Source organism: Lates calcarifer, linkage group LG4 (genome assembly GCF_001640805.2).
Source record: "Lates calcarifer isolate ASB-BC8 linkage group LG4, TLL_Latcal_v3, whole genome shotgun sequence".
NCBI lineage: Eukaryota > Metazoa > Chordata > Actinopteri > Centropomidae > Lates > Lates calcarifer.
The window spans coordinates 14,491,624-14,517,286 of NC_066836.1; the positions used below are offsets into that span (position 1 = coordinate 14,491,624).

Here is a 25,663-nt window from a genome sequence, read left to right on the forward strand (position 1 = left end):
AACTACACCTGTCCGATAAAACATATGTCGAGAAGGAAAGAGACAGAAACACTGTTCCTCATTTCAAGATGATATCAGGCTGGAGCACAGGCGTGGATCGGATCAACTTAAAACTAACGTAGCAATGCTGAAGGAGTCATAACTAGAGTAAGTTACCACCACCATCACCACAATAACGCAACATGGGACTGAAAATTTCGTACAGAGACTGCTTTGAGATTGCTTAAGTTAGGCCTTGCATTGTAGTAGTTTATGTTTCTTTGTTGTAATACCACAGAGCCTTTACAGTAGGTGGGACTTAACTAAGTACATTTACTCAAATCCTGCATTTAAGTACAATTTTGAGGTACTTGAGCATTTTCTGCTACTTTACACTTAAACCCCACTACAATTCAGAGGTTAAATATTGTATGTTTTTTACCCCACTATATTTATTTGAGATACCATAATTACAGATTATTACTATTCACATAATTATTTTGCATGTAAAACATATTCACATATAAAATATGATGAATTGTTATTCAGTGACTTAACAAAATATTAGTGAATCAACTGGCCATATACAGCATTACAATGTTAAAAAAAGAATAGTAATTCTCCAATAATAACTTTTCATAATAATATAACACTGATAGGGGTCTTTATGCTGCAGAGTGAGTTATGCTAAAACGTTTGACTTACCTAAGATATAAAATGCAGGATTTTCATTTGTTATGGAATATTTTCATGTTGTGGAAATGCCACTCTTACTGTGAGTACTGAGTACTTCTTCCACCACTGTCTCTCACACACACCTAAATTCTTTCAAACATCACTCACACAAAACACCTCACACACTATATGTCACGCGATCGTCTGCCCACACAATGTATTGATTGTTGAATAATTGACAGCTTAGCACATTTTGATCCAACGTTGTCAGCTCGCATGTTGTGTTGCTAAGTGATGAACAGGTGCTCCGTCCTCTTTTCTTTAACCCCTGTCTTAACACAGTGAAAAGAGGTTAAACAGTGCGTCGTCTTACATTTTCTGTTACAGAGAAAGTGTCCATGGAGGGAGATCCAGAGGAGTCAGATGAGGATCTTCAGGAGCCTACTGTGCTGTGGGAGAAGTGCATCCAGCAGAGCATTTTTGTCGACCTAAGTGAGGATGACAGTCTCCACCTCAGTGATTTGGAGAGCTCTTTAGCTTTACACCTCTCCCAGGCAGAGTCGGCTGCTTCGGAGGCCAGCATCCATCTCAGTGGTAAGTCCTAGACTCACAGCAGTCTGCATTTGTCTATACTGACTCCACTGAACTCTACGTAACACTGTCTGTGTTAGCAATAGGCTGGGTATAGATTTGTGTTGTTGGTGTTCTTTAATTTGCAGGGAGCGCAGAGCTGTCAGCCTTGGATGACACCTCCTCAGAGTCCAGTGCTGTGAGCAGTCAAAGTGAGAGGGTGGTGGAGAACAAGACCAAGAGCAACATATTGCACGTGTCCACCCAAAGACCAAACACCATGCGAGATGAGCCACCCTTACAGCGGGGGTATGAGGACCCAGGGCAAAACACCAGCGATGAGGATCAGGAGGACCTACCTTACGATGGGGACCTTGGAAGCCCCTACTTCAACCAGAAAGCTGGCACTGAGGGCAACATGAGCTCTGATGGAAGAGAAACAATTAATGCAAGTCCTGATGTTCCTGGTCCACTTGAGCTGTCTACAGCAGACAGAGATGATACCAGCGAGCGTTTGGATTCTGTTGAGCATAATGCTCAGAAACCAGCAACTGTGTTGCGAGAGGATGCCAATACCAAACAAGATGACTTTATTGATGCCTCCAAGCCAGGTGAAGTTGCCCCTTCATGCCCCAGTGCTGCAGACATTAACCAGCTGTTGCTGCGACACTTCTCTCAGGAAGAGTTGCTGCGGCATGGCAGGCTGATCGAGGCGGAGACCCTGCCAGAGGTGTCCCTACTGGAGAGCATGGACGACACCGTTTTCAGCTGGGCTCCAACGCACAACAGCACAATTAATAGTGACCACTCAGAGAACCCTGCTTGTAATTCTGAGATTAATCAGAGTTTCTGCTCTGACAGGACTGATGAGAAGATTCATTCTACATCAAAAAATTCAAGTTTAGAGGAAGAGGCCGAAGGCAAAACTGATAATGTGACCTCTGCTACCGACAGCGTTTCATCAAGCCGTGCAAGTGCAGACTCAAAGCAGAGCAGTGGGGATAACAGTGCTGTGGATGTAGCAAAGCAGGAGACGTCTGAAGAGGATCATCAGGTTCAGAGGGTTCCACTTGTGCGCACAAGGTCCTTCAGCGAGATGAAGTATGGCCAAGGCCAAGTACATTACCCCCTCCCTGACTTCTCTAAGGTTGCCCCCAAGGTAAAAATCCCCAAAGCTCCAAGTGGACCTGCTAGACCTGTTCATCAGAGCCCCAGCACCATGCACAGAGCCCAGTCCTCTCCGGGTATGTTAGAGGTGATCAGCAGAGTCCTGGAGGACTCGGTCCAGCCATCAGAGAAACCTTATGTGTTCAAGGATGAGGAGAAGCAGACTCCTCCAGCACTGGTGGATCACTTGCAGGTAGAAAACCTCAAGAATTTAGTCTTCACCCTGCATCAGTACCTACACCTTTTGGTTTAATACCCTCTCATAACAAACATGCTTTTAGACATAGGACTAATATTTAACCTGCCCTTCTTTTCTTTAGGCTGAATATGATAAATTACTAACCAAATATGCTGAGGCAGAGAACCTTATTGATCAAATGAGACTAGGAACCAATGTAAGTAAAATCTAATTTGTGCATGTATTTGAGAAATCAAACAAAAGTCAATTTTTCAATGCAAGTTATTAATTTTTTGAAGGTTTTTTTTTGCAGACTCAGACCTCCTCAGAACTACTGCTTTACTCAGACTGCGATGATGATAATCAGAGAAACCTAGCTGAGGGAAGCCATCTTGGATCCTTGACTCCTCACCCCCCCCTGTCAGGTACGTCCCTGTGTCTGACATCTGATATTATGACGGGTCGTCGCTACCTGCAAATTATGCAGCGAAGTGCAACTGGTTTCCATAGAGACAAATGGGGTCAGATGACACTATTCTAGTTACACAAACACCTTTACTTTGCTCTTGGAGCACTTTAATTTAGAGGAAAACAATGAGTGTGAAGTGTGACAACCTGACCACACTTAAATATTTAATTTCTATTTCGTATTGTCAAATCACAAGATTATCAGTAACTGTATGCATCAATTACTTATTTTGTTCATCGTGTGTTCTTGTGAGGCAAATAAAGGTAAGAAAAAAAAAATCCACTGTTTTCAGAAAACAAAGGAGGAACTGGCCCCCAGAGCAACATCCAGGAGGTGAACACAGCTTCCTCCAGCCAGCCTGAGGAGGGTCCCAGTGATGGGGAAAGAATGACTGCTGAGCTGAGAGACATCATCAGCCCCTTCATGCAAAAGGTAAGTTCAAAAATATTACAAAGTGACCATGAAATAAAATATGAATATACATCAAATCAATTGACAAACTTCTTCTACTCAGGTGGAAGAATTTAAAGTGGGTGTAGGCAACATGTCACTAAGCACAGCAGAACAGCAAATGGTAAGAACTGTTTACATCCTACATTAAGTAACCTGGTGGCACGGTGATACAGTGGTTAGCACTGTCAACTCACAGCAAGAAGGTTCAATCCCTGGTTTGCGTGGGTTCTCTCTGGGTACTCAGGTTTCCTCCCACTCTCTAAAACTCTAAAATTGCCCATAGGTGTGAATGTGAGTGTGAATGGTTGTTTGTCTGTATGTTGGCCCTGCGATGGACTGGCGATCTGTACAGGGTGTACCCAGCCTCTCGCCCAATAACAGCTGGGATAGGCTGCGACCCTTAATGGATAAGTGGTATAGATAGTGGATGGATGGATTAAGTAACCTATATGAAAAATATATAAAGAAAACTTTCATTACTAATAACTATGTAGTTCTTTTGTTTTTACTTCTGCATTTGCCTAAATGTGAAATTCGTCCTTTACCAGATGTTGAGGAGCATGATGGAGGCTCAGGACCAGCTGGAGAGGAAATACATCAGTAAGAAGGAGGAGCACAGAGCTCTTGAGATGCAAAACTACATGGGTCTGTCCAGAAACACTGGCACCTTTGACCCAAACAGGTTAAATAAACTTCACTATTCCACCCATGTAAATATGTCAGTGTCATGTTAATGCATCCATTTATTCATGTGTGAGTGTATTTGCGTGTGTTGACCTGTGTTCAGGCTGGTGGAGGGAGACATATTCAGGATAGGGATGCACCTTGAAGACATAAAGGAGATGATAGACAAAAATGTGTGTGAGCAGATTTCTCCACCCCACTCGTCCTCCACTCCCACACCCATGAAAGAAATGCTACACGCGAAGCCCAGTCCTCTCTGCATGCCCACACCCTCGCCTCCACTGTCCCGGCATGAGGTAACCACCACACAGACACAAACACTGACTCCATAACGCTCATTTACCCTCAGAGATTTTTTTTTGCCATCCCAGCATGTCAGTCCAATATTATTATTTCATATTTCTGACATTTTTTATTCAGGAAAAACAAAGTCAAAAGTTGAAAGAAAGACAGAATAGAGAGGGTCTCCTCTCAGGGCAGATCTGTGCTCAGTTTGCAGGCCTTGGTTTCCCTATGTGTGTCACTGTCTCTCCAGTGACCCTTGCTTTATCTTCCTGGGACTTTGAGCACATTTTGTATTTCTCTATTTTTTGGCAAAGTGCCTCCCCGACTTCAATGGCTTCAAGTTTGTCCATTTCTTCCCGGGCTCTCAGCTCCATCTCCTTCTCGAGCATTTGAATAAGCCATAATATGTCATGGCAAAGACCCCCCTGCCTCTTTTCTTCCATTTCCAGCCTGGTAACAAGAGTCTGCCTTTCAGCTGCATGTTTCTCTGAAACCTTTTGGAGCTTCACCGATTCTTGGCAAAGAGCCTCCAGGATCTCGAAGTCCCTCAGGCTGTCTGACTCATTCTGTTCCCTCAGGTCGTTTTGCCCCTGGAGAAGCTCCACAATTTCCTGTTGGAGACACTCCTTCTCCTTCTTCTCTACCACGTACCTCTTGGCCATATCCTCAATGCTCTTCTCTATTGTGCTGAGCTTCTGCAGGGCATTATCAGAACACCTCTTTGAAGCCTTCATAACCTTTTTCATACCCTCTATGTCTTTGCAAAGTGCCTCTGCTACCTTGGCTGCGTCAGTTTTCTCTGCCTCTGCCTGGGCCCTTAACTCTTTTTCCTTCTGAAAGATCTGGTCCAGCTCCTCAATTTCCAGGTGGAAAACCTTTGTTTTAAGCTCAGCATCGAGCTGAGTCCTAACTGGGGGCTCAGGTGAGATGTTGCGTGTCTCTTCCAGTTTCTGCATAAGTTCACCTGCAAGGTCAACAGCCTCACCTGCTTTAGCCTCTGCCCTGATCCTCAGGTCTCTCTCTACCTGGAGCTGGTGGTTGAGCTCTGTAACTTTCTGAGAGAGAACTTCTCTCTTCTTTTTCTCCATTTGGAGCTCAGAGGCGAGCGTCTGGTGCTCAGTCAAATGCTTGGCCTCCAGTTTTTGACCAGATGGAAGAATCACCTTCACACTGGTCACCTCATCAGTGCCCTCGGAGTTAACCCCCTGAAGTTTTTTCCTCAGTTTGTCAGTTTCTTGACTCAGGGCCATTTTCTTCCTCCTCTTTGCTGCAAGCTTGTTTTTTAAGTGCAGCTTTATCGCTTCGTTTTCCAGCTGGAGGGTGCTGTGGTCACTGTAAAGGACCCTAAACTCATTCTCATACATTTCGAAGAGGTCCAGGATGAGCGTGCGGTTCATCAAGGGATCCATTTTCCTCTGCTAATGACAGCTATGTCTTACACACTGTAATGACACTGTGTCTAATGAAGACCAGTGGTATGTTATGATACCAGAAACATTATAACGGAGATAAATAGATACAGGATGATGCAGAATTCTAGAACATTACACGTTAAATACTATGTCATTATTACAAACTGTGGAACGGCAGTAGTTTACGATGGCCGCTTTACTGAGATTGAAACATGTCAAAATCAAAAGATAACAAGTCAGTAATGTAAATAACCATTAAAAATATTGCTGTGCAGTGCGTTTTGTGGCCATTTCACCCATAATTCAAAAAGTCACTGTTATACATGCACAATATCTGACAAAATTTGTTAAGTTAAATTATGCACACTCATTTTGTAACGCCCTGTGGTTGTATAGCAGTGTGAGGATTAACATTGTCCCTCTGTTTCATAACCAATAGAAATTATTGCCTAAAATCTGTTAAAATAATAAAAAAAAAAAAACAATTGTTGCAATTGTCAGCACATAGTGACATACCAATATTTTTTCTAGATTTATATTGTTTCTCTATATACCTTTTAATTGCCTACTTTATACATCTTTCATTTCAGTCTTGCTCTAATAACATAGTTTCCTATTTCCTGCCTTGCAATTCATTAACATTCAGATATTTTAATGGTTTAATCAACACTAGCAGCAATGGCCGTGTTTGTCAACTAATCACGACTTTGTCCCAGAGTGAAATATCTCAACATATTACTGGATAGACTTTATGATCCCTTGACTTTTACCCAGTGCTACTAGCAACTAATAGTTTTTTTTAAAATATCCAATGAAATACTGTACTGAACTGGCACCAAATTTTGCACTGATGGTTTCCAATCCTCAGGACTTGACCCCCAGAAGGTTCACACTTTTCATAGAGAAATGCCTCAACAACCACAGGATGAATTCCCATGAAGTTTGTTGCAGACATTTATGTTCTCAAATGAATGAATTGTGTTCTTTTTGGTGATCTAGTACCAAGATCAGGTCTAAATTTCATGTAGTTTGCTTGATGGCCCATGGATGAATGTAGCCTGCTCTGTTATAAGTGGAACCTTAGTGTATCCACACCCTGACCCTTCATTTGTGACAAAGTCTCTCCTGCAAGAAATGCTGAGTGTGTGTGTGTAAGATAACACTAACTACAAATTATCTGACTGGGTTTCATGTTTCAGCCTCCATGTGCAGGTTTTTCCACTGAGAGTTATAAGATGGAGACACAGAAGGAGAAAGGAAGAGAAGAGGAAGTGGAGGAGGACAGTGAGGTCCATGGATATGATGGATTGGAGCAAAGCAGTGAACTCATAACAACTGACTCTGCCCTGACAAATACGGGATATAACAGTTGCCATTCACGGTATCTATTAAACCCCAGAAAAAAAAAAAAAAACTTTTTTATTGAATGCAGTATATGGTAGTTAATGTCAGAATAATATTAATGTGTTTTATACTATTCTATTCTATAGTACTATACTATTTTATACTGTTGATATACCAGTACATCAACTGAGTGAAACACAGTCCTTACTAGTTCTAATATTATAATTAAATATGTGCTTATTATACAGAAAATTGAAAGTAGTTATCCTGCTTAGGATAGATAAATATAATACACCACTGTTGTGCATGATCCACTGTCACCATTGTATCCGCCTATTGATGATCTGAGTGGTGCTTGCGTGTGTGTTTGTGCTCAAATAATAGACACGCTCTCAGCCTTCCTGTGGGCAGATTGTGTTTCAGGCACAGTGTTGGTGTTAAGTTCCACCGTGCAGAGGGAACAGAGTGTTTGGGTCAGCGTGAACTGGTGTTTTTCTCTGTCTTGTCTCAGGAGCTCACGGGGCTCTCCGGAGAGACTGGACGTCCTGACGGCTGAGGGCGAGGAGGGCGATGGAGAGGAGGGGAGCTCTGTGTTGTCAGAGGGGATAGATCACAGTAACATCTTAGCGTACCTGAGAGGAACCAACTCAACCTCAAGGCAGAGGGAGTGGACACCTGAAAGGTCAGTGTTGTGATATTTAAGTCGACTTGACCATATGAAAAAAACAGCAAACTGTGACTTGACTGACTTTGTTGTGGTTTTTCTGTACTGGTTTCCCCTTAAATAATTCATGGCATGTACGAGTAATCCATCTTGCAAGTCTACTTGGATCCTACTTTTGAATATGTGTTGTTAATCTAAAATGCTACTTGCCATTTTTTAAACAAAGCCCTCGCCACCCTTAACTCTCCTCATCTCCTCTCCTCACAGACAAGAAGACGCCTCAGCAAAAACATTTGTCATTAACTAACTCTAAATATCTTTATTGCTGCTGCAGTCACAGCACCCCGGATAGTGTCCTTATACCAGAGGGTGAATGTGATCTGGGTGATTGTGTGAGTCTGGCTGTGGAGGTCTCCTCTTCCTCTGATGCAGCCAGAGAGCCAGGCACCCCCAGCTTCTCTGAGCCTCCTCTCAACACCCCATGTGCATCACAGGTCAGCCATAGATAATAGTGGGTTTGTTTGACAGCTGTGGTCTCCTCTAAGCCTCAGACTTAGATCATAATTTAAGGTTTGTTATGCAGCAGGTTTTGAGAGATGTGCAGGATGCACAGGCTACTTTATTCTGACTCATGTTGTGTTTTCTGAGGTGCAGAGGATTGTGAGCCCAGAGACAGACAGTGGATTCGGGAGCTCTTACTTGAATCAGTCGGGCTCTGGATCATTTCAACAAAACCTACTCACTGAAAGGTACAAATATAAACGCTGTTTCACTGACTGATCCACAGTCCACCACGTGGGTCCTGGTGGAATAACTCGTGTTGGATGTGTCCAGTTCCAGCGTGCAGTCCCATAATGATGGTTTAAGTAGCTCGGACAGTGAGGGCTCCTGCTCCAACCTGCAGACAGCCATCCATTCAGCCTCTCTGAACAGCCAGCAGTGGGCCAGCCCCCACCCGTCTGTCCAAACACAGTCCTGTGGGGGTGCAGCAGCTGCAGTGGAGCTTTGGGTGGAGAGCACCACTAAGGAGCCTTCAGTCAGGCTACAGGGTGAGCAAACCTATCACAATCGCAGTGTGATTCTTCATCTTCACCCAACTCATTGTAGCTGAGTAATCAACACTGAAATATTAAGTGCTTCTCCACCGCTTACTGGATAGGATCTGATCCCAGCCTGCCTGCACACCTCCATCACCACGTTTCTGAACCTGCACTCAGCACCAACATGGAGGACAGAGGCAGCCAAGTGTATTCCTGCTCTTGCAATAGGTCAGTATATGCTAATAGGTCAGTATACCTGCTGCTGATTCATAGATAAATAGATTCATAGATAAAGATTTAATCATCCTCTTCTACTCTTCTGCTCACGGAACATCTGAACATCTGTATCTGTGTGTTCATGTGTGCTTAGTGAGGCTATATTGGCCTTGCAGTCAGAGGTGTCCAGGCTGAAGAAGGACCTAGAGGAGGGCTTGGTCCAGCTGCCACACCTGGCACAGAGGATGGACTACCTCACCTCCAAATACAGACAGGATCGTCAGGAGCGCAGGTCTAAAACCAGACCCAGGACCCACTTAAGACCAGCCTGTAACAGGTGAACCTGATTCTGTAAGGCAATGGATGAATAGAAAACACATTGTTAGGTTGTATTTGTGTTAGATTTTATTGGAATAATAGATTTTTTCACTACTGGAAAACAACCAGGTGAAGACTTTTTTATACACCGTATCCTATAGTGTATGGAAATCATCAAACAGCGGACAAAATATGAGTAATCTTAGCTCCAGTCCAGCGAGAATAGAGGACTGGATTTCTTCAGACATGGACCCCAGCAAGAGCAAAGGTACTCCACCATCATCACAGTAAACCAAAATATGACTGTCTCAACAATTTTATTAGCAGATCATTCTTAAAACGTCCATAATGAGTTTGATCATCTGCTCCCCAGGTACAGACAGTGGTGACACAGCGTGCTCTGAGATCACGTCGCAGTTCCACAGTTCACCTATAGGGAGTAGAAGAGGCAGCAGTACACGCCCTGGACCTGAGTTTCAATTTAAATTTCAGGGGACACTGCAGTCTAGCAAAGGTGGGCAGTGCAATTCATGATGCTTTTTTGTTTATATTTATATCATTTACAAGTGGGTCAAAGTGCACAAAAAACATGTTTTACTCCTTTAGGGACAGAAGGAAACTGCTCAGTGAAAACTTCTGGTTTGACCAGCTCCAAAGGAGGAGGAGCTTCTGACAGCCATTCCAAACAAAGACCACAGAGTAAGTAACTTTCTCATCTGATGTAGAATTTCACCATCAGTTTGTTAGGATCAACTTTATTTGTCTGTTATGGTGAAGTGCACCTAAGTCACAGAGAGAAAACAAACAGCAAGAACCCAGTCACTAATACAGAATGACAAAGCTGGATTTTTGGCATTCTGCATGACACAGTTCATCATCATTACCATAACTGTTATCACTATAGCAATATGACTGTCTAACAATTGGTTATATACACTGTTAGGAGAATAATACTGTATATTGTCATAATATTGTAAACAGGGTTGTAAATATGTGCAGTACTGTGTATAGATGTGTACATACTGTAGTACTTCTCATCTCTGCAGCTGTTGTGGAGAGCTTTTACTTCAAGGAGAGGTGGTCTCTCCCCTCCTCTCCATCTCTCCAGAGGCCGCTCCTCCAGGTCAGCTATGGATCCTCCAGCAGTCTTCCTGCCAGGTAAACACACGTCCCATCACTGAAAGAAGACAGATATTTATCAATAGTTTCCTTAATAAAGTGATTGAAATAAATGGTTAAGTAAAACTGGAATCAAACTTTCTCACCATCTGCCCTCAAATCCAGCTATAAAGTGAGGGAGGCGCCGCTGCAGTCCATGTCCCATCACAGGAAACAATCCACCCAGTCAGACACAGCGCTCCTGCCCAGCAATGTGTACTTCCAGCGGACACTGTCCCCGGTCTTAGTTCCTTCAAAGACTGTCAGCAGGACGGGCAGACGCAGAGGGAGCAAGGTGAAATGTCTCATTTTTCCATCTCCTGAATGCTGTGAAATTCTGCTGTTCATCTCAGGAGCAAACAATTAGTGGTTGTAGTAAAAATACATGAATGTTATTCAGCTCATTGGAAAGTTTGCTGCTGTTTTCTAGGAGGAAGAAATGAACAGGACTCTGGATCAGGCTATTGAAGTGGCCCGCAGCATGAAGAGGACCACCGACCGCATGGCCATGAGACTGTCAGCTGACCTGGCCAAAGCTCAACTCCACAGAAAACTGCACAACATGCAGCCACTAGGGGGCAGGAAACACCATGCATTATAACACCCAGGGTACAGATCTGTTTACCCACTAATCAACAATCTGCCAGTCCCTATGATAAATGATGCCCATGTGTGATACATCTTTCTTGATAAGGGAATATCTCTGATTTTGAGTTACAGAATACCTGTGTGTGTTAACTCATTGCTTTTGTACATGATTATATATTTATAACGGGCCAAAAAGCCTGAAATCACCCGAATAACAATGTAAAAATAAAATCTTGTTATTATAACTTCTCCTGTATATTGTAAGGTTTTCTGATTTTTTTAAAAAGCAAATTACTCTTTATTGATCGACATTTGTTTATACAGTGTCTCTACATCATCCAGCATCTCAATTTTATTCTTAGCAGTGCATAAAATATAACCAAAACATGCTTTATGTTCACTTTGAAGCCAATATTAGATTCATATAGTTCAATACACTGCTCAGACCCTTCTATCCCTCTATCTATTACATTACTAATGTATCCATTTCAGAAAAAGAGGCACATTGTCACAGTTCTGACCTTTAGTTAAGGGGCAGCATCAGTCATCCCGTATAATGTCACTCAGCAAGTGAAGTAATAAACATAAACTTTATCTTTTCTCCCATTGCTCCCTGTCAGTGCACCTGCCTAACTCCTTTGTTTTCTTTTCTCTTACCTCCAAACTGTTTGCTATCCAATACACAGAATCAGCCACAGGGTGAGGAGATAAAGTTAAATCAAATCAAATCTAGGTCAGATTTGTAATATTGTGTTTCAGGAAAATCCCTCTCTGTCTTTATTTCAGATGAGTATCAGCTTTTGTCCTGAGCTAATGTGCTCATCTGATGCCTGTCCTGCTCGTCCCTGCTGGCCTGTGGGTGCTAACAACACAGTGTCTTCTTACTGAGTTTCTGTTGGGCGTCTTTGTGGCCCTGTTCCTGTCGGCATCACAGCCTGCTGCTGCTGCTGCTGCTGCTGCTGCTTCTGCTTCTGCTGCCGGGCTGTGTTCAGGTTTTTGTTGTGGGGTGTCAAGTTTCTCTGTTGTTCTAAAGGGGGTATCAGGAAAGGAGGTGTGTCCAAACAACATTCCTGAGCTGTTTTAGTTTACAAAGTTGGAGAATGATGCCATTACTGATGGATTTAATCTCAAGTGTCCACTGTAACTGAAAAGATTCTGAGCAGTGAAATACTCATGTTCCTCAAATTATCAGCAGCAGCAGCATCAGACTGATGACGATATCTGGGAAAATGATGTCTGCTATCAGATATTATTGTGTAACTACTGTGGATCTCATATCAGTTTTCAAATGACTTTCTATGAAATCAGTGAAACAGAAGCCTTAACAGTCAGGGTGTACATGTGATGTTATTTGGTTATTCTGTCTTGGTATGTGTGCTGGTATTGGTATTCCTCATGTTGTGGGGACCTAAATCTATTTACACAATCACATTATTGGGACTTGTCTTCCTTATGGGAACAAAAAGCAAGTCCCCATAATGTAAATCATTAAATTTTAAGGTGAAGATAAAGGTTAGGTTTAGGTTAAGGGTTAGGGTAAGTCTCCAGGAAATGAATATAAGTCTACGTAATGTCCCCTGAAGTCATGGAGACATGACTGTGTGTGTGTGTGTGTGTGTGTGTGTGAAAACAGTTCACCCAGGTTATTATATTTGTTGGGGGGTTTTTTTGTTTTTGTTTTTTTTCTCAGCACAATTATTTATTTCTCTATAATGTAATTCTTCTAATGCTTGTTTCCACTCTGCATTTATGAGTTGTGTATACAGAGCAGACCTACTGCTGTAAGTGTTTCTTACCTGAGGGTCAAAGGTTAAAGTACAGAGGGTGTTGTATGTTGTTCAGATTGTTAAGGCCTCTCAGACAATTCTGTCTTGTCTCTGAAGATAAATAAAATTTGACTTGAAGTCTGATAAATAAAGAAAAACAGAAAGGCACAGAAAAAGCAGCCTGTCATAAATTTCTCTCTTAGAAGGATTTTATCAGAAGTTTTTGTTTTTGCTTTAGGGGATGTCACAGTTTTATGTAAAGTGGGTCCTTGGAGCACTGCCTTTCCCTCTAAAAATCTTTTGAGGAAAATAAAAACATTGAAGTTATTCTCTTGAGGCTTAGCATAGGATTGAAATTGAGTGCAGGAGAAGTGCATTTGTTAACTCTGCAGAGGAGGTTATGTTTTCACCTGCATCTGTTACTAGTTACTAGTTCATTAGCTTGTTTATTTTGCAGCTAAATAATGCAAAAAGTATTAAACCGAACTTGAGGGAAAGCTGAGGTATGGGCCAGGGAGGAACACATTTAGTTTTGAAGTGGATGTGGTTCAAGGGGTGAGCTGGACAGATGGGTAGGATTGTTGTGGCCTTAGCAAAGGTATGCGCTCCACTGAATGCCACTCTAGCTTATGGATCTGTGGAAGCCTTAGAGACTGTTATTGGGACTACAGTGTATTCCAGTAAACTTGAACTGAAATAAAACTTGATTCACAATTGCTGTTAAGTCTTTATAATGTAACAGTAACTTTACAAAGTGAGATCTGTGTCCAAGGACAAACCTGTTTATATGTACATCAGCAGTATCCTCACTTGACCAAAGACTGAGGAACCATGTTCTAGATGTTATACATTTCAAAATTTAAGCATTGATCTTTTAATTCTATAAAGCTGCTTGCAAACACGTACATATACACACACTCACTGAGTAACAGATAATTGCATTAATGAGTAACTGAACAGGTGTACCTAAGTGGGTACAAGTGGGCAGTGAGTATATATCTTTCAAAGACTAAATATATACATATATTTCACTTGTGTATTTATTTATGAGCTTCTCCTCTACAAGGGAGATCTTGTCTTAAATCTTTGATTTAATCAGGGTAGTTTCACAGCGAGCACAAACACCCTGCTCACATTCACACCTTGAAATAGGTCAAAGACTTTACAGTAATCTGAGTCACTGAGCGGCTCCACTAAAGTCATGGAGGGTGCAAGTGCCTCAGTGGTGGGTGTCCTTAGGCGTTTAAAAGAAAAATAACTAGTTTCTAAAACCAAACTTCTGGTAGGTTATTATAACTACACAATTATGGAGTAGTTGCACAAAGTGACTCCTTTCATGTGCTGAACAGAAAAATTATCCAGATAATAAACTGACATGGGGAAAATTTGATTGGATCACAGTGTTTTTGATGAAAACCAACTATCAAACTCATCCATAGTGTTTGATCAGTGTTCTCCAGAGGAGAGGTGAGCAGATAGGTCATCAGTTTTGAACTGTGATCTGCAGCCATGTCTATGATGGTAGTTTCATTTAAAGCGTAAGGACCATCTATCCTCTACACAATCTTCACTCATTCTTTGTTAATTGATGGTCAGTGATTTAAAAAGTAAGTAACACAAAACAATTATTTGTATCCTTCACCATTTACTGAAGTACACGGGTAGCATCGCTACATACAAAACAGTTAGGCCAGTAGTTTAGGGAAATCTGACACTGTTACTTTTTGTTCCTTGAAAATCTTTAAAAGTGGCGATTATCCCATTCATGTGAAGTTAAATTAGATCAGTTTTCTCCTTTTGGCCTTTAATCACAAAAGAGGTTTGACCATAGCTGTTCCTTAGGGATCCTCTTAGCACATCTTCATAATACACACCTGACGCAGATACTCAGCCACTGGGGAATAGAAAAGCTATTAGGCTAACCTTACCATTCAGCAGGATGGCTAGAGGGCTGTTTTGTCACTTTAACTGGACATATTTGCAATTTTATTACTGTACATACAGTAATTCTATAGAGCATGGCAAACTTTCTTATGGTATATCATATTATATGTACTTGCAGTTATCGACATGTACCACACACGTTTTCTATAGGTTACGTAAAATAGCTTGTGTCTGCTAGTTAATTGTTTTGTCAGTGGTGTGGTGAAAGAGAGGACTGACCTCAGCTGACCCTGAAGCTGATGAATTAACTGCAACTACGGGTCAAAAGTTTGGACACACCCTCTCATTCAATGTTTTTTCTTTCTTTTTATTACCTATTACTACATTATAGATTAATATTGAGGACATCAAAACTATGAAAGAACACACACAGAATCATGTAGTAAACAAAGAAGTGTTTAACAAACCAGAATATGTTTTATATTTTAGATTCCTTAAAGTAGTAAAAGCTGTTTTCTTGTATATGCATGGATTTTGATGATAAAGTTGCACATCAGCCACCACATTGGATGCTAGAGTGTTGTTCCATACACTTCTGCCCACTGGCTAGTTGATGTAAGTCTAACACAAATTACTCAAAACCAAGATGGCCGGGTGACGGATGGCCAGAAATGCTGAGGAGCTCAGGAATATTTTGCCAATCCTTCTATAGAAGGGGACCCCTGCAGGTAACATCAAATAATATCTAAGGAGTTTAAAATTACAATTAATCGTCTGTCCTCTACATTTTTGTTTTTAAAAATAAATTAACATTTTTGTGTTTTAAGAAAATGAAGTTCAGAAATATTATATAATATATATAATATCATGCCTAAGGAATAAAAATCCTGACTGAGGATAATAATTCATAATTCATGTGTGAAAGGGTTAATTGAGACCATCAGTTGTGTTGTGCAGAGGCAGGGTTGGTATACACAATGTACAATGTAGAAAGTAATAAAAACAAAGAAAGACCATTGAATGAGAAGATGTGTCCAAACCTTTGACTGGTGCTGTGTATCAGAGAAAATATGTGTTTTCTATACATCGAAGGACACATAAGCAACTGTCTTCAGCTGCAGCAAACACATGATCAGTTTCAAATGCTTTACTTTATTGACACCCAACCATAACATAATATGTATATTTACATTTCACACCAGTTAAAGGTGTAGCTGATTTGTGCTTCGTTGGGCAACGACAAAATGAGGATAAAATGACTCAACCACTCAAGAAGAGGTTTCGTCCTCACAAGATATCAGGGACGTGGAAACCAGGACAAATCAAATATTGTGTGGACGAAACCTTAAACAGCCCATCCAGATACACCAACAACAGATATAGGTCATCAGCTGTATCAAGTTATCTTTTTATGTAAGGAACGAGGCTGCATATTCCTCTCCTGGGATGTTAGGTTGGTTTCTTTAGTCTTTAATACTACATTTAAGACAGGAAACAATTTTCACCACTTTTTACATTTTAAGGTCATGGTTGCAGAGACAAAAAGTTAAACGTTTTCAACAAATGTGCTTTTATCTGCATCCTCACCTGTCACAGGTGAGCTTCCTCCTTACGCTCTGATAGGCCACCCAGACACCCCTGAGGGGAGGAGTTACAGCCTGTGGGGCTCTTTGGTATTTGCTGAAACAATAAAGGACCTGTCGTTTCATGTGAAAGAGAGAGAGAGGGAGGGAGGGAGATTAAAAAAAAAAAGAAGAAGTCGTCAGATTTAAGCTTGAGCTGCTTCCCTGAAGTCATTTTCAGAAACAGCATCACACATCTGGCCTCAAGGCAGTGGCAGAGCAGGAAAACGCTGAAGGCATGGGGACAACACAGTTAAAGACGCTAAAACTTTTGCTTTTACTGACCTTTACAGAGGTAAGAGATGATCATTTCCTTATTCTATATTCATTTTCTATAACTTAACAAAAATACAAAAAGATCAATCATCAGTGTAAAGTAGTTGTCATGTTTTTTCTATTTTTTTATACTGTTCACGCTTTAAATATCCTGATAAAGAATAGTGTATGACTGGAGGACTTTTGAAACGTATACAACACTGGCTCTTTTGAGTGTCACTGCTTTCAACAAGTGCGTGTGGCATGCCCAACCGTAGCTCAATAGACAAATTCATACCGACCTGAAAGAAATACCTGCACTGACCAGCCCTGAAATCTGTGTTGAGTGAAGGTAATGTGCAGCCTGCTGCCTCTCATGCTCCAAGAACATGATACAGGCCATAATTTGCCTCAGGATATAATGTGAAATACCAATAGCTTGCTGCCCCTGGAATGATGATACTGTCTTGAAAATACTGTATTTCCTGTCATTTCTTGTTATTTCCTCTTTTCATCCATTAATTTGCCATGTTTTGTTATTTTCAGATTTGTGCTGCTCAAAATGGTAAATTATCCTTTTTTATATTTGTCTTTTCTTTATAATGATCACAAACTTTGATAAAATATCCCCCCAAAACTGGGATATGAAAATACTGTATTTCAAACGAGCAATATAAGTCTTTTTGATTATATCCCAACATTATTTTCTGCTCTGTTGCCTTCAGACATCACATTTTCAGTGTTTACGGTCACATCTAAGAGCATGACGGTGCAGTGGAAGGGCCCCACCGGTGCCAGCTCCTACAAGATCACAGCTACACCCAAGAACTCCTCCAAATACCCGGTCTTTGCTCAGTTCAGTGGTAACTCTGTGATGGGCTCAGTCAACTCCCTGTCGCCAAACACGCTGTACACCGTGCAGTTAGAGGCCATGGACAATGCTCTCAATGTCCTCAGCAGCGCAAGGACCGAGGAGACAACAGGTCAGTAACGACAGCGAGGACAGTAAAGGAGGAAAATGACTCCTGCCACAGATTCAGATTCAGACACTTAATTATACTAGAGACAGAAATGTCAATGCAAAGCAAAGAACCTACAGGTAAAAATCTGCAATCAAAGTGTTACTTAAGTAAAAGTACTGCAGTATTATCACCTAAATGTAGGCTACTTAAGGTATAAAAAGTATGTGTTATGGAGTCAGAATGGCCTCTGTCAACGTCACTGTGTTTTCATACAATATTGGATTATTATTACTGATGCAAGGGGAACTGGTTTCAACCATTTTATATACCGTGGGGTGGTTTTTGTGAAGCAATATTTTGATAATTAATTAATCATCACTGTATCACTGAGTTGCCAACCATTCTGTGACTCAAGCATCACCACTGTGAGGATCTGGAGTTTTCACTGTAGGTTGGACACAAGACATTTGAAGTTGTCACTTTGGGCTCTAGGAAACTGTTATAGACATTTTTCACTATTTTTACATGTTAAATAGACCAATGATTAATCAATGAATTGAGATAATGATTGATAGATTAGTTGACAAAGGGGAGAAATCCTAATTCATAAGATCTTCCTGTAATTTGGATATTTAAAATAATTGTAGCGGAGTAAAAAGTACAATATTACTTTAGTAGTGAGGAAGAAGTATCATAAGTATCATAAGAAAACACCAGCACTGCTATATATATATGTATACTATAAAAAAAAGTATACATACTTCAAAATTGCATGTAAGTACTGTAATAGAGTAGGTATACTTAGTTACATCCCAGTTATAATTTATTATTATATATAAAAAATAGAGAAACGTAAAAGTATTCTGACCATACTTTAACTCAAAGTGAAGTATTTAAAAGGCTTTTATTTTGTTAACTATGTAGCTGATTTTACTTCTATCATTTGCCATTCCAGCTCCCGAAGTCCCCAGCATCGTGACGGCCTACTCCAAACACAGCGACAGTGTCACCGTGGAGTTCACCGAGGTTTCCGGGGCAACCAGCTACATCCTGAGGGCAGAGTCGGGTGATTTCTTCTCTGAGAGCCCGGTCAGCAGCTCCCCAGGCACCGTGGTGGATCTCCAGCCCAACACGCAGTACAAGCTGAGCGTCATGTCTGTCAACTCAGGAGGGAGGAGCCAGCCCTCATACCCTGTCATGGCCAAGACAGGTACGGGCGAAAAGTCTAAAACTAGAGTCTTAGATACCTGGTTTCACAGTGATCGAGGGTCTAGATTGGCAGATCTGACAACACTCATTGAACACATTTATGATTTTCACCCTAATAATCTATAAAATGTAATAATAATAACCTTTTCTGTCCACTTTCACTTGTCCAGACACTACACACTTGAAGTAGAAGATTTACATCTGTACATCTGAAGCAGTTTACTGCTGCTTCAGTTTACTGCTGCTTCAGATGTTCAGGTATAAATCAGTGTATGAAGAGTGACACGCAGCCTCTCTGTTGTTCCTGCAGGACAATAGCTTGTTATCTCACTCCGCCGGCCATAACGGCGTGTCATTTCATTGCCCATTGTCACACAGTTTCTACTCTTTGCAGTCAACACAGGAGGTTGGAAACTGTATCCATCCCTCTGCGCTATACTATTCTCCTGATATGAAAAGAGAAACCATGAGAACTAGGTTGTCTCCCTTTCCAAAGGAGAAATGAATGTAACATAATCACAGAGAAATTGTTTCCATTTCGCACATCTTACAAAAAAAAAAAAAAAAAAAAAAAACAGGGTAGAAGTAAGAAATCTGTTTGTTTGTCCATTTCAGATTTGTTTTTGTCATTAACTCTCTTTACTCTTGGTTTGTTGTTGTCCACAGTGGTGATTGCGCCCAAGTTGAACACCACTTCCCCCAGCAATGAAACCATCCTTGTGACTTGGCCCCCGGTCGAGCACGCTGTCCTCTACACCCTCTGCATCATCCGAGAGAACTCCAGCTCCCGCCTCAAAGTCAACACCACTGACACCATGGTGACCTTTAATGACCTCGAAGCGGGGACCACCTACTGTATCAAGGGCACGGCCTGGGATTCAGACGGTCGCACCGGAGACGACCTCACCGTCTGCCAGATCACACGTGAGCGTGATATGCATAAAGTTGATGAACATGTTAGAGAACAGCTGGGAAATAACCCCAATGGGTAAATTTGTGGTAACATTATTTCTTTTTTGGCTTTCATTCTCAGGTCCTCCAAGCCCAGATGTGACCCATGTCACGGTGACCTCGGGACGGTCCCTTGGGATCGCAGTGTACTGGGTGCCAGTGCAGGGAGCTGAGAACTACATTGCTTATACCTCCAATGACCAAAACTGTTCCTCAACAGCTAATAGCTACTGTTACATCATACCAATAGAGTGCGGCCAGAACCACTCTGTCACTGTCACAGCCTATAACTCCGCTGGTCCCAGCAGCCCGTCTCAACCAGCTGAATACATTACATGTGGGTGTATCATACGCAGCCACAGCCAGATACAGCATATGTGTATACATTTAGCATATCAGCCACAAAATCCTAAATGTTTTCAAGAATAGATAAACATTTTGAGAAATATGCTTATTTGCTTTCTTGATATGAGTTAGATAATACTGATGCCACTCTCATGTCCACTGCACAGCTATGAAGCTACACCCAGAAGTCAGTTAGCTTAGCTTAGCATAAAGACTAAAAAAAAGGGGGAAACAGCTAGCTCGGCTATGTCCAGGTATAAAAAGGTCTAAATGTCACAAATGAACACGTTTAATCTGTGCAAAAAACAAAGTAATTATGCAAAGTCAACAAACAGTCCAGCACATAATTTTGTATGAATTAACCAAACAAGGTAAAACCTGGATCTGGGGAAAGTGGCATCAGTCTTTTAAAGTTCAGCAAGAAAGTGAATAAAAAGTCAAACTATCCCTTCAACAAGTGCTATCCTGAACCTGGATCTCTCTCTCTCTCTCTCTCTCTCTCTCTCTCTCTCTCTCTGCCAGACCCATGTCCCCCAGAGAACATCTGGGTGGAGGAGCCCACAGCAGGCAACTGCTCACTAATGTGGGATGACGTCCCGCTGGTGGAGTACTACATGGCTTTCGTAAAGAGGGACGACGGGACCGAGATGTCCTGCAACACCACTGAAACCACCTGCCAGTTTTTCTGCATGTGTGGCTACACCTACCTCACCACCGTCTTCCCCTACAACCAGGCCGGCTCCAGCCCTTACGCACACGTCCACAATTACACCACCAGTAGGGCTACCACACAGACACAACCACATGTAGTACCACCACCAAGACATGTTTCTCTGATCAAGTCAAATTGTGTTTTTGTTTGTACCACACATGTGTGATCATCTGTATTTCACTACCAGGTGAAAATCATCTTCAGAAATGAAAGTTGCTTGACATATGGCCATGGTTCATCACAATCAGCATTGATTCTGACTTACTGTATTGACAAAGATACCTTATTGTCATGTACTAATCTGCCTGTAGACAGAGAAAGTTATAATATCTCTTCCTTGTTGGTGCATTCAAGGAAACTTTCACATAAGAAAACACCCAAATCCGTAGTGTCCTTTACATAACCTGCTTATTTCAGTTTGTCCTCTGGGTTTAGTTTTCTGACATCATAGCTCTTCATTTGAAGACTTTTAGTCTCCAAAGTCTCAGATGTCTGAGCTTCCCCGAGAGCTCCACCATGGCACCGTTAAAATATGTTAACAATATTCCCTTTTCATGGCAGATATTGTACTGTAACGGTTAAAGACCAGGTGTAATGAATAACGTTGGCTGTTTTCCATTTAGGTGTGTTGTTCTCTCACAATGCAACTTCCCTGGTATTAAGCGCTCTTGGCATTGCTTTTTAGGGCACATGGAAGAGAGCCATCATGTTATAAGTTACACCTGTACCTTCAAACTTTTTGCTATAAAAAGTTGTAGTTCTTCTTCTTTGTTCTGACCCACATTTTGCATTCCCCACCCCAGTTCCTTGCTGCCCACAGGGCGTTACTGTCCAGCTGGTTTCTACAGAGACCCTGGAGATCATGTGGTCACCGGTGAAAGGGGCTGAGCTGTACGAGACAACGGCAAAGCAGACCAACAACGTCATCCACTGTAACGACACAGCGCCCGTGTGCGCCCTGTCAGACCTGAGGTGCAACACGGCTTATTCTGTGACAGTCACACCTTGCAGCGAGTTACGAGGATGCAACCGCACCTGTACACCACACAGACATGAGACAGGTATCGACGGGGTTATTATAAAACAAATGTATAACACATAAGCACATGAGGTTAGATGTAGAGTGACATCACACAGCATAAATACTCACTTATTTGCACACACATTAAATTCTTTGAGATTGGCTGATCCAGTGAAAAATATTGAACAGGTAAGCCTGACTAAGTACTGCTTTAAAAGGAATAGTTTGACATTTTGGGAAATATTCCTATTTACTTTTTTTTTGCTAAGAGTTAGATGAGTAGATCAATACCACTCTCATGTCTGTACACTAAATATGAAGCTACTGCCAACAGGTGATTAGCTTAGCTTAGCACAAAGACTGGAAACAGGGGGAAACAGCTAGCCTGGTACTGTCCAAAAGTAACAAACTACAACTATCAGCACCTATATTTCATTTTAACACTTTTTTTGTTTTTTGTGCACATTTAAAAAACAAGTGAGCCGTAGAGGTGGTAGATTTTGTAGCCTTTAGACTGAGCCAGGCTAGCTGTTTCCCTCTGCTTTCAGTCTTTATGCTAAGCTATGCTAAGCAGCTGCTTGGGGTAGCTTTATATTTACAGTACAGACACAAAAGTAGTGTCGATATTCTCAGCTCACTCTCAGCAAGAAAGCGAATTATGTTTCCTAAAATGTCAAACTATTTCTTTAAAACGATTTCTCCCTTGTTCTTATTTCATTATGATCCTCCATTCCCTGTCTGTGTCCCTGCAGCTCCGTGTTCTCCAGAGATCCTGAATATGACACAGACGAGCAACTCCACATACAAAGTCCTCATCACCACTCCCAACACAGGCAACACAAATTATACTGTCACTGCCATCGGACGCTATAACACGCACACTTGCAAGACAAGAAATGGCTCCTGTGAGCTCATGCAGCTGCCCTGTGGTTCAGTCTATGAAGTCACAGCAGTGGCCACCACAGCTGTGGGACGGAGTTTACCTGGATTCAGTAAACCTTTGGAAACAGGTATAGCATTATGATTGGTTATCACTTAAATAGGCTACTTTAAACATCTTTATTACTTGTGACTCAAATGAATGCAAGAGAAAGCATTTTGATAGTTAGCTGCAGCGCTATTTCCTTTTTCATACTGATTATCGTATCTTTTCTTCCCTAGGGCCGTGCTGCCCCATGTATGTCAATGTGACCCAGGTCACCCAGGCTATGACCAACGTGACCTGGTCACCTGGCAGCGGAGCTCGCTCTTACATCACCGCCCTGACGTCCTCCCGTGGACATGCTAAATGCCACACACTGGACACCCACTGCCTGATGGGATGTATCACCTGTAGCACAAACTACAGTGTCCACCTGGAAGCTATCAGCAGCACAGGGCACAAGTCAGAGTGCAAATATCATGGATTCTCTTCCAGTGAGGACAAATACATGCATGTAGATTTGGAATATACAGTATATCCAGTGGAGGGAAAAAAATATGCACATTTAGATATACAAGATGTTTCAGGTCATTTAAAGATGACACTTTTTTTTTTTTTAATATTCAAAACCTGCTCGCTTTCTTGTAGGTCCCTGCTGTCCAACGGGCGTCAAGCTCTACCGCAGGGACAACAACTCTCTCAGGGTGTACTGGCGCTCTTTGGGGCTTCAGATCAACAACCACATGGTAGAGCTGTATGGGACAGGAGCCAACTACACCTGCATCGCAGCTGCTGGAAGCACGTACTGTGACATCCAGGAGGAAACATGTGGGGATGTCTACACAGTAGTGGCAGCACCAGTGAGACAGAATGGGATCAAAGTTAACTTCTGTCAGCCCAGGACATACTCAGGTGCGTCATAAAATGGACTCTGAAATGATTCATATCACAAATTTCAATTTGTTCTTATAATTTGTGTATGATTTGTGTTCAATCTTGTCATTTTCTCAGTTCCCTGCCCAGGAAGTAACGCTGGTATGGGTAAGTATCCTCTAAAATGTAAACTTCATTTTGTTTTGCAGTAGTTAAAGGAATAGTTTGACATTATGGTTAATATGCTTTTTCACTTTCTTGCTAAAAAATTGATGAGAATTTTGATACCACTCTCATGTTTGCACATTAAATATGAAGCTCTGGCCAGAAGTCAGTTAGCATAGCTTAGCGTAAAGACTATAAACAGGGGGAAACAGCTAGCCTTGCCAAAGGAACAAAATCCACCCACCAGCACCTTTAAACCTCACTAGTTTACAATAAGTGTAAAAACGACACATGGTTCTATGGGGAATTATGTATTGGAATAATTCTTGGGTTACCGCAGCAATTTTTAAAAAAAACCTTGCTACCACTGTGAGGCTTCCAAGTTGGGCACATAACCCCCCATAAAATGCTGTTTGTCTTAATGGAATACCTTTAGACAGAGTCATGCTAGCTGTTTTCCCTGTCCAGACACAAGAGTTCAATCCTCTCATCTCTGCAGAAAAAGTGAATAAGCATATATTTCTAAATGATTAATTGCTCCTTTAAAATCTAATTAAACTATGAGCTGCACTCAACACTCATTTTTTTTTCTCTTCAGTGATTTCTCGTGGAAGACGGAGTGTGGGTTAAATGTAAGTGTTTTTTTATTACTAAACTCCCTCAAGATAAGAAAATAGTGTGTTCAGACGACATGAAAATCAAGTTATATACCAACAACGTGCTTTGCTTTACATTATGCCGCTGACTGTGGACATGTGAAAACAATTGATGAGGGCTTCTTTTCACAGGACGAGCCCATTGTACATCACAGCTTGAAGGGTATCTTGTGACAACATCACAGGCATCCATAAAATGAGTCTACCTATAGTGCACTGGTCTAACAATACATATAGAACATATAGATAAGCAGCGCAGGTGAGGCTGATCTCTGTCTGTCTTTACCTCTGGGACGTCTTGAATACACGTCTGTCTGTAAATCATGGGAAACACGAACAAGGGGAAACGTGACTGAGGTAAATGAAGATGGAGATCTGCTGCGGGAACATGACACAGACACCTTACTGTGTCAGTGATGAGCTGTTTCCTGAGTGTGATGAATTGGCACTGCAGCTTTCATGAGATATTGGTCATAACCGGTTTTTCCATGAAGTCCAAGTTTATCATTTCTGTCTTGTCTTTCTTGCCCCATAGTGAACACCCCACCACCAATACACCAGCACGGACAGAGGACTGTGTTTTACAATGGCAACTGTGAAGATCCAGTATACCCAGATGAAATATCACTCTCGTTTAGGAATGTCAAGAGAAACTGTCTGATAAACTGAATAAATATGAAAAACAAAAGCATAAACATTAAATTAAAATAAGAAAAAACTATGAAAAATAGAAATATAACTGTGTGCATTTATCCTATGTATTTGACAAATATGTTCCATATTGCTACTTTTTATAGTAGGATACATGTTTTGTTTTCTGCTCTGCAATTTCTCACCTTTAACCACAACAGTTGCCCTTTTATAATGAGTAACCTCACCACGTAATGATGTAAAAATGCAAAGAAAGCAAAAATGGAAACTTTACAGTGAATCCCCCGCATTAAAGTATCAAAGGCAAAATGAATTTGAAATAATATTATAGCTTCTCCAAATAGAGGACCTCCATGTGGCTGCTGTATGACATATCTGGGTTGTTACGCAGGTTGGTGATCTAGAAGAAGGTCACAGCTGAAAGTGGGGCAGCAGGTATCCATCTCTTTAGCCCGGGGTCATGCAAGGC

At 41.5% G+C, this 25,663-nt stretch overlaps 2 protein-coding genes across 2 annotated transcripts; both read left to right on the plus strand.

Moving 5' to 3' along the window:
* The first annotated feature begins 1 nt into the window (after window position 1).
* LOC108883556 (microtubule organization protein AKNA) lies at window positions 2-11,449 on the plus strand. The gene is made up of 22 exons (XM_018676852.2): window positions 2-147; window positions 1,042-1,248; window positions 1,374-2,584; window positions 2,712-2,786; window positions 2,883-2,994; window positions 3,331-3,470; window positions 3,553-3,612; window positions 4,040-4,173; window positions 4,279-4,471; window positions 7,072-7,253; window positions 7,728-7,898; window positions 8,215-8,374; window positions 8,535-8,629; window positions 8,715-8,929; window positions 9,040-9,148; window positions 9,291-9,473; window positions 9,616-9,722; window positions 9,828-9,968; window positions 10,061-10,153; window positions 10,501-10,612; window positions 10,739-10,907; window positions 11,043-11,449. The coding sequence occupies exons 2-22, from the start codon at window positions 1,053-1,055 to the stop codon at window positions 11,211-11,213; spliced, it is 4,029 nt and encodes a 1,342-aa protein (XP_018532368.1). The 5' UTR covers window positions 2-147; window positions 1,042-1,052; the 3' UTR covers window positions 11,214-11,449.
* Window positions 11,450-13,534: 2,085 nt separating this feature from the next.
* Window positions 13,535-24,517, plus strand: fndc7a (fibronectin type III domain containing 7a). The gene is made up of 13 exons (XM_051069758.1): window positions 13,535-13,564; window positions 17,274-17,292; window positions 17,453-17,710; window positions 18,645-18,899; window positions 19,565-19,822; window positions 19,932-20,186; window positions 20,717-20,971; window positions 21,710-21,967; window positions 22,680-22,937; window positions 23,089-23,343; window positions 23,498-23,761; window positions 23,861-23,890; window positions 24,486-24,517. Exons 1-13 carry the CDS (start codon window positions 13,535-13,537, stop codon window positions 24,515-24,517), a joined length of 2,427 nt encoding a protein of 808 aa, XP_050925715.1.
* The last annotated feature ends 1,146 nt before the right edge of the window (window positions 24,518-25,663 follow it).

Coding starts and splice junctions, on each gene's coding strand:
- LOC108883556 (XM_018676852.2), top strand. CDS start 1,053: ATGGAGGGAGATCCAGAGGAGTCAGATGAGGATCTTCAGGAGCCTACT. Junction 4,174..4,278: donor GGCACCTTTGACCCAAACAG/GTTAAATAAACT, acceptor ACCTGTGTTCAG/GCTGGTGGAGGGAGACATAT. Junction 7,899..8,214: donor AGGGAGTGGACACCTGAAAG/GTCAGTGTTGTG, acceptor TTGCTGCTGCAG/TCACAGCACCCCGGATAGTG.
- fndc7a (XM_051069758.1), top strand. CDS start 13,535: ATGGGTAGGATTGTTGTGGCCTTAGCAAAG. Junction 20,187..20,716: donor ACCAGCTGAATACATTACAT/GTGGGTGTATCA, acceptor TCTCTCTGCCAG/ACCCATGTCCCCCAGAGAAC. Junction 22,938..23,088: donor CAGTAAACCTTTGGAAACAG/GTATAGCATTAT, acceptor TTTCTTCCCTAG/GGCCGTGCTGCCCCATGTAT.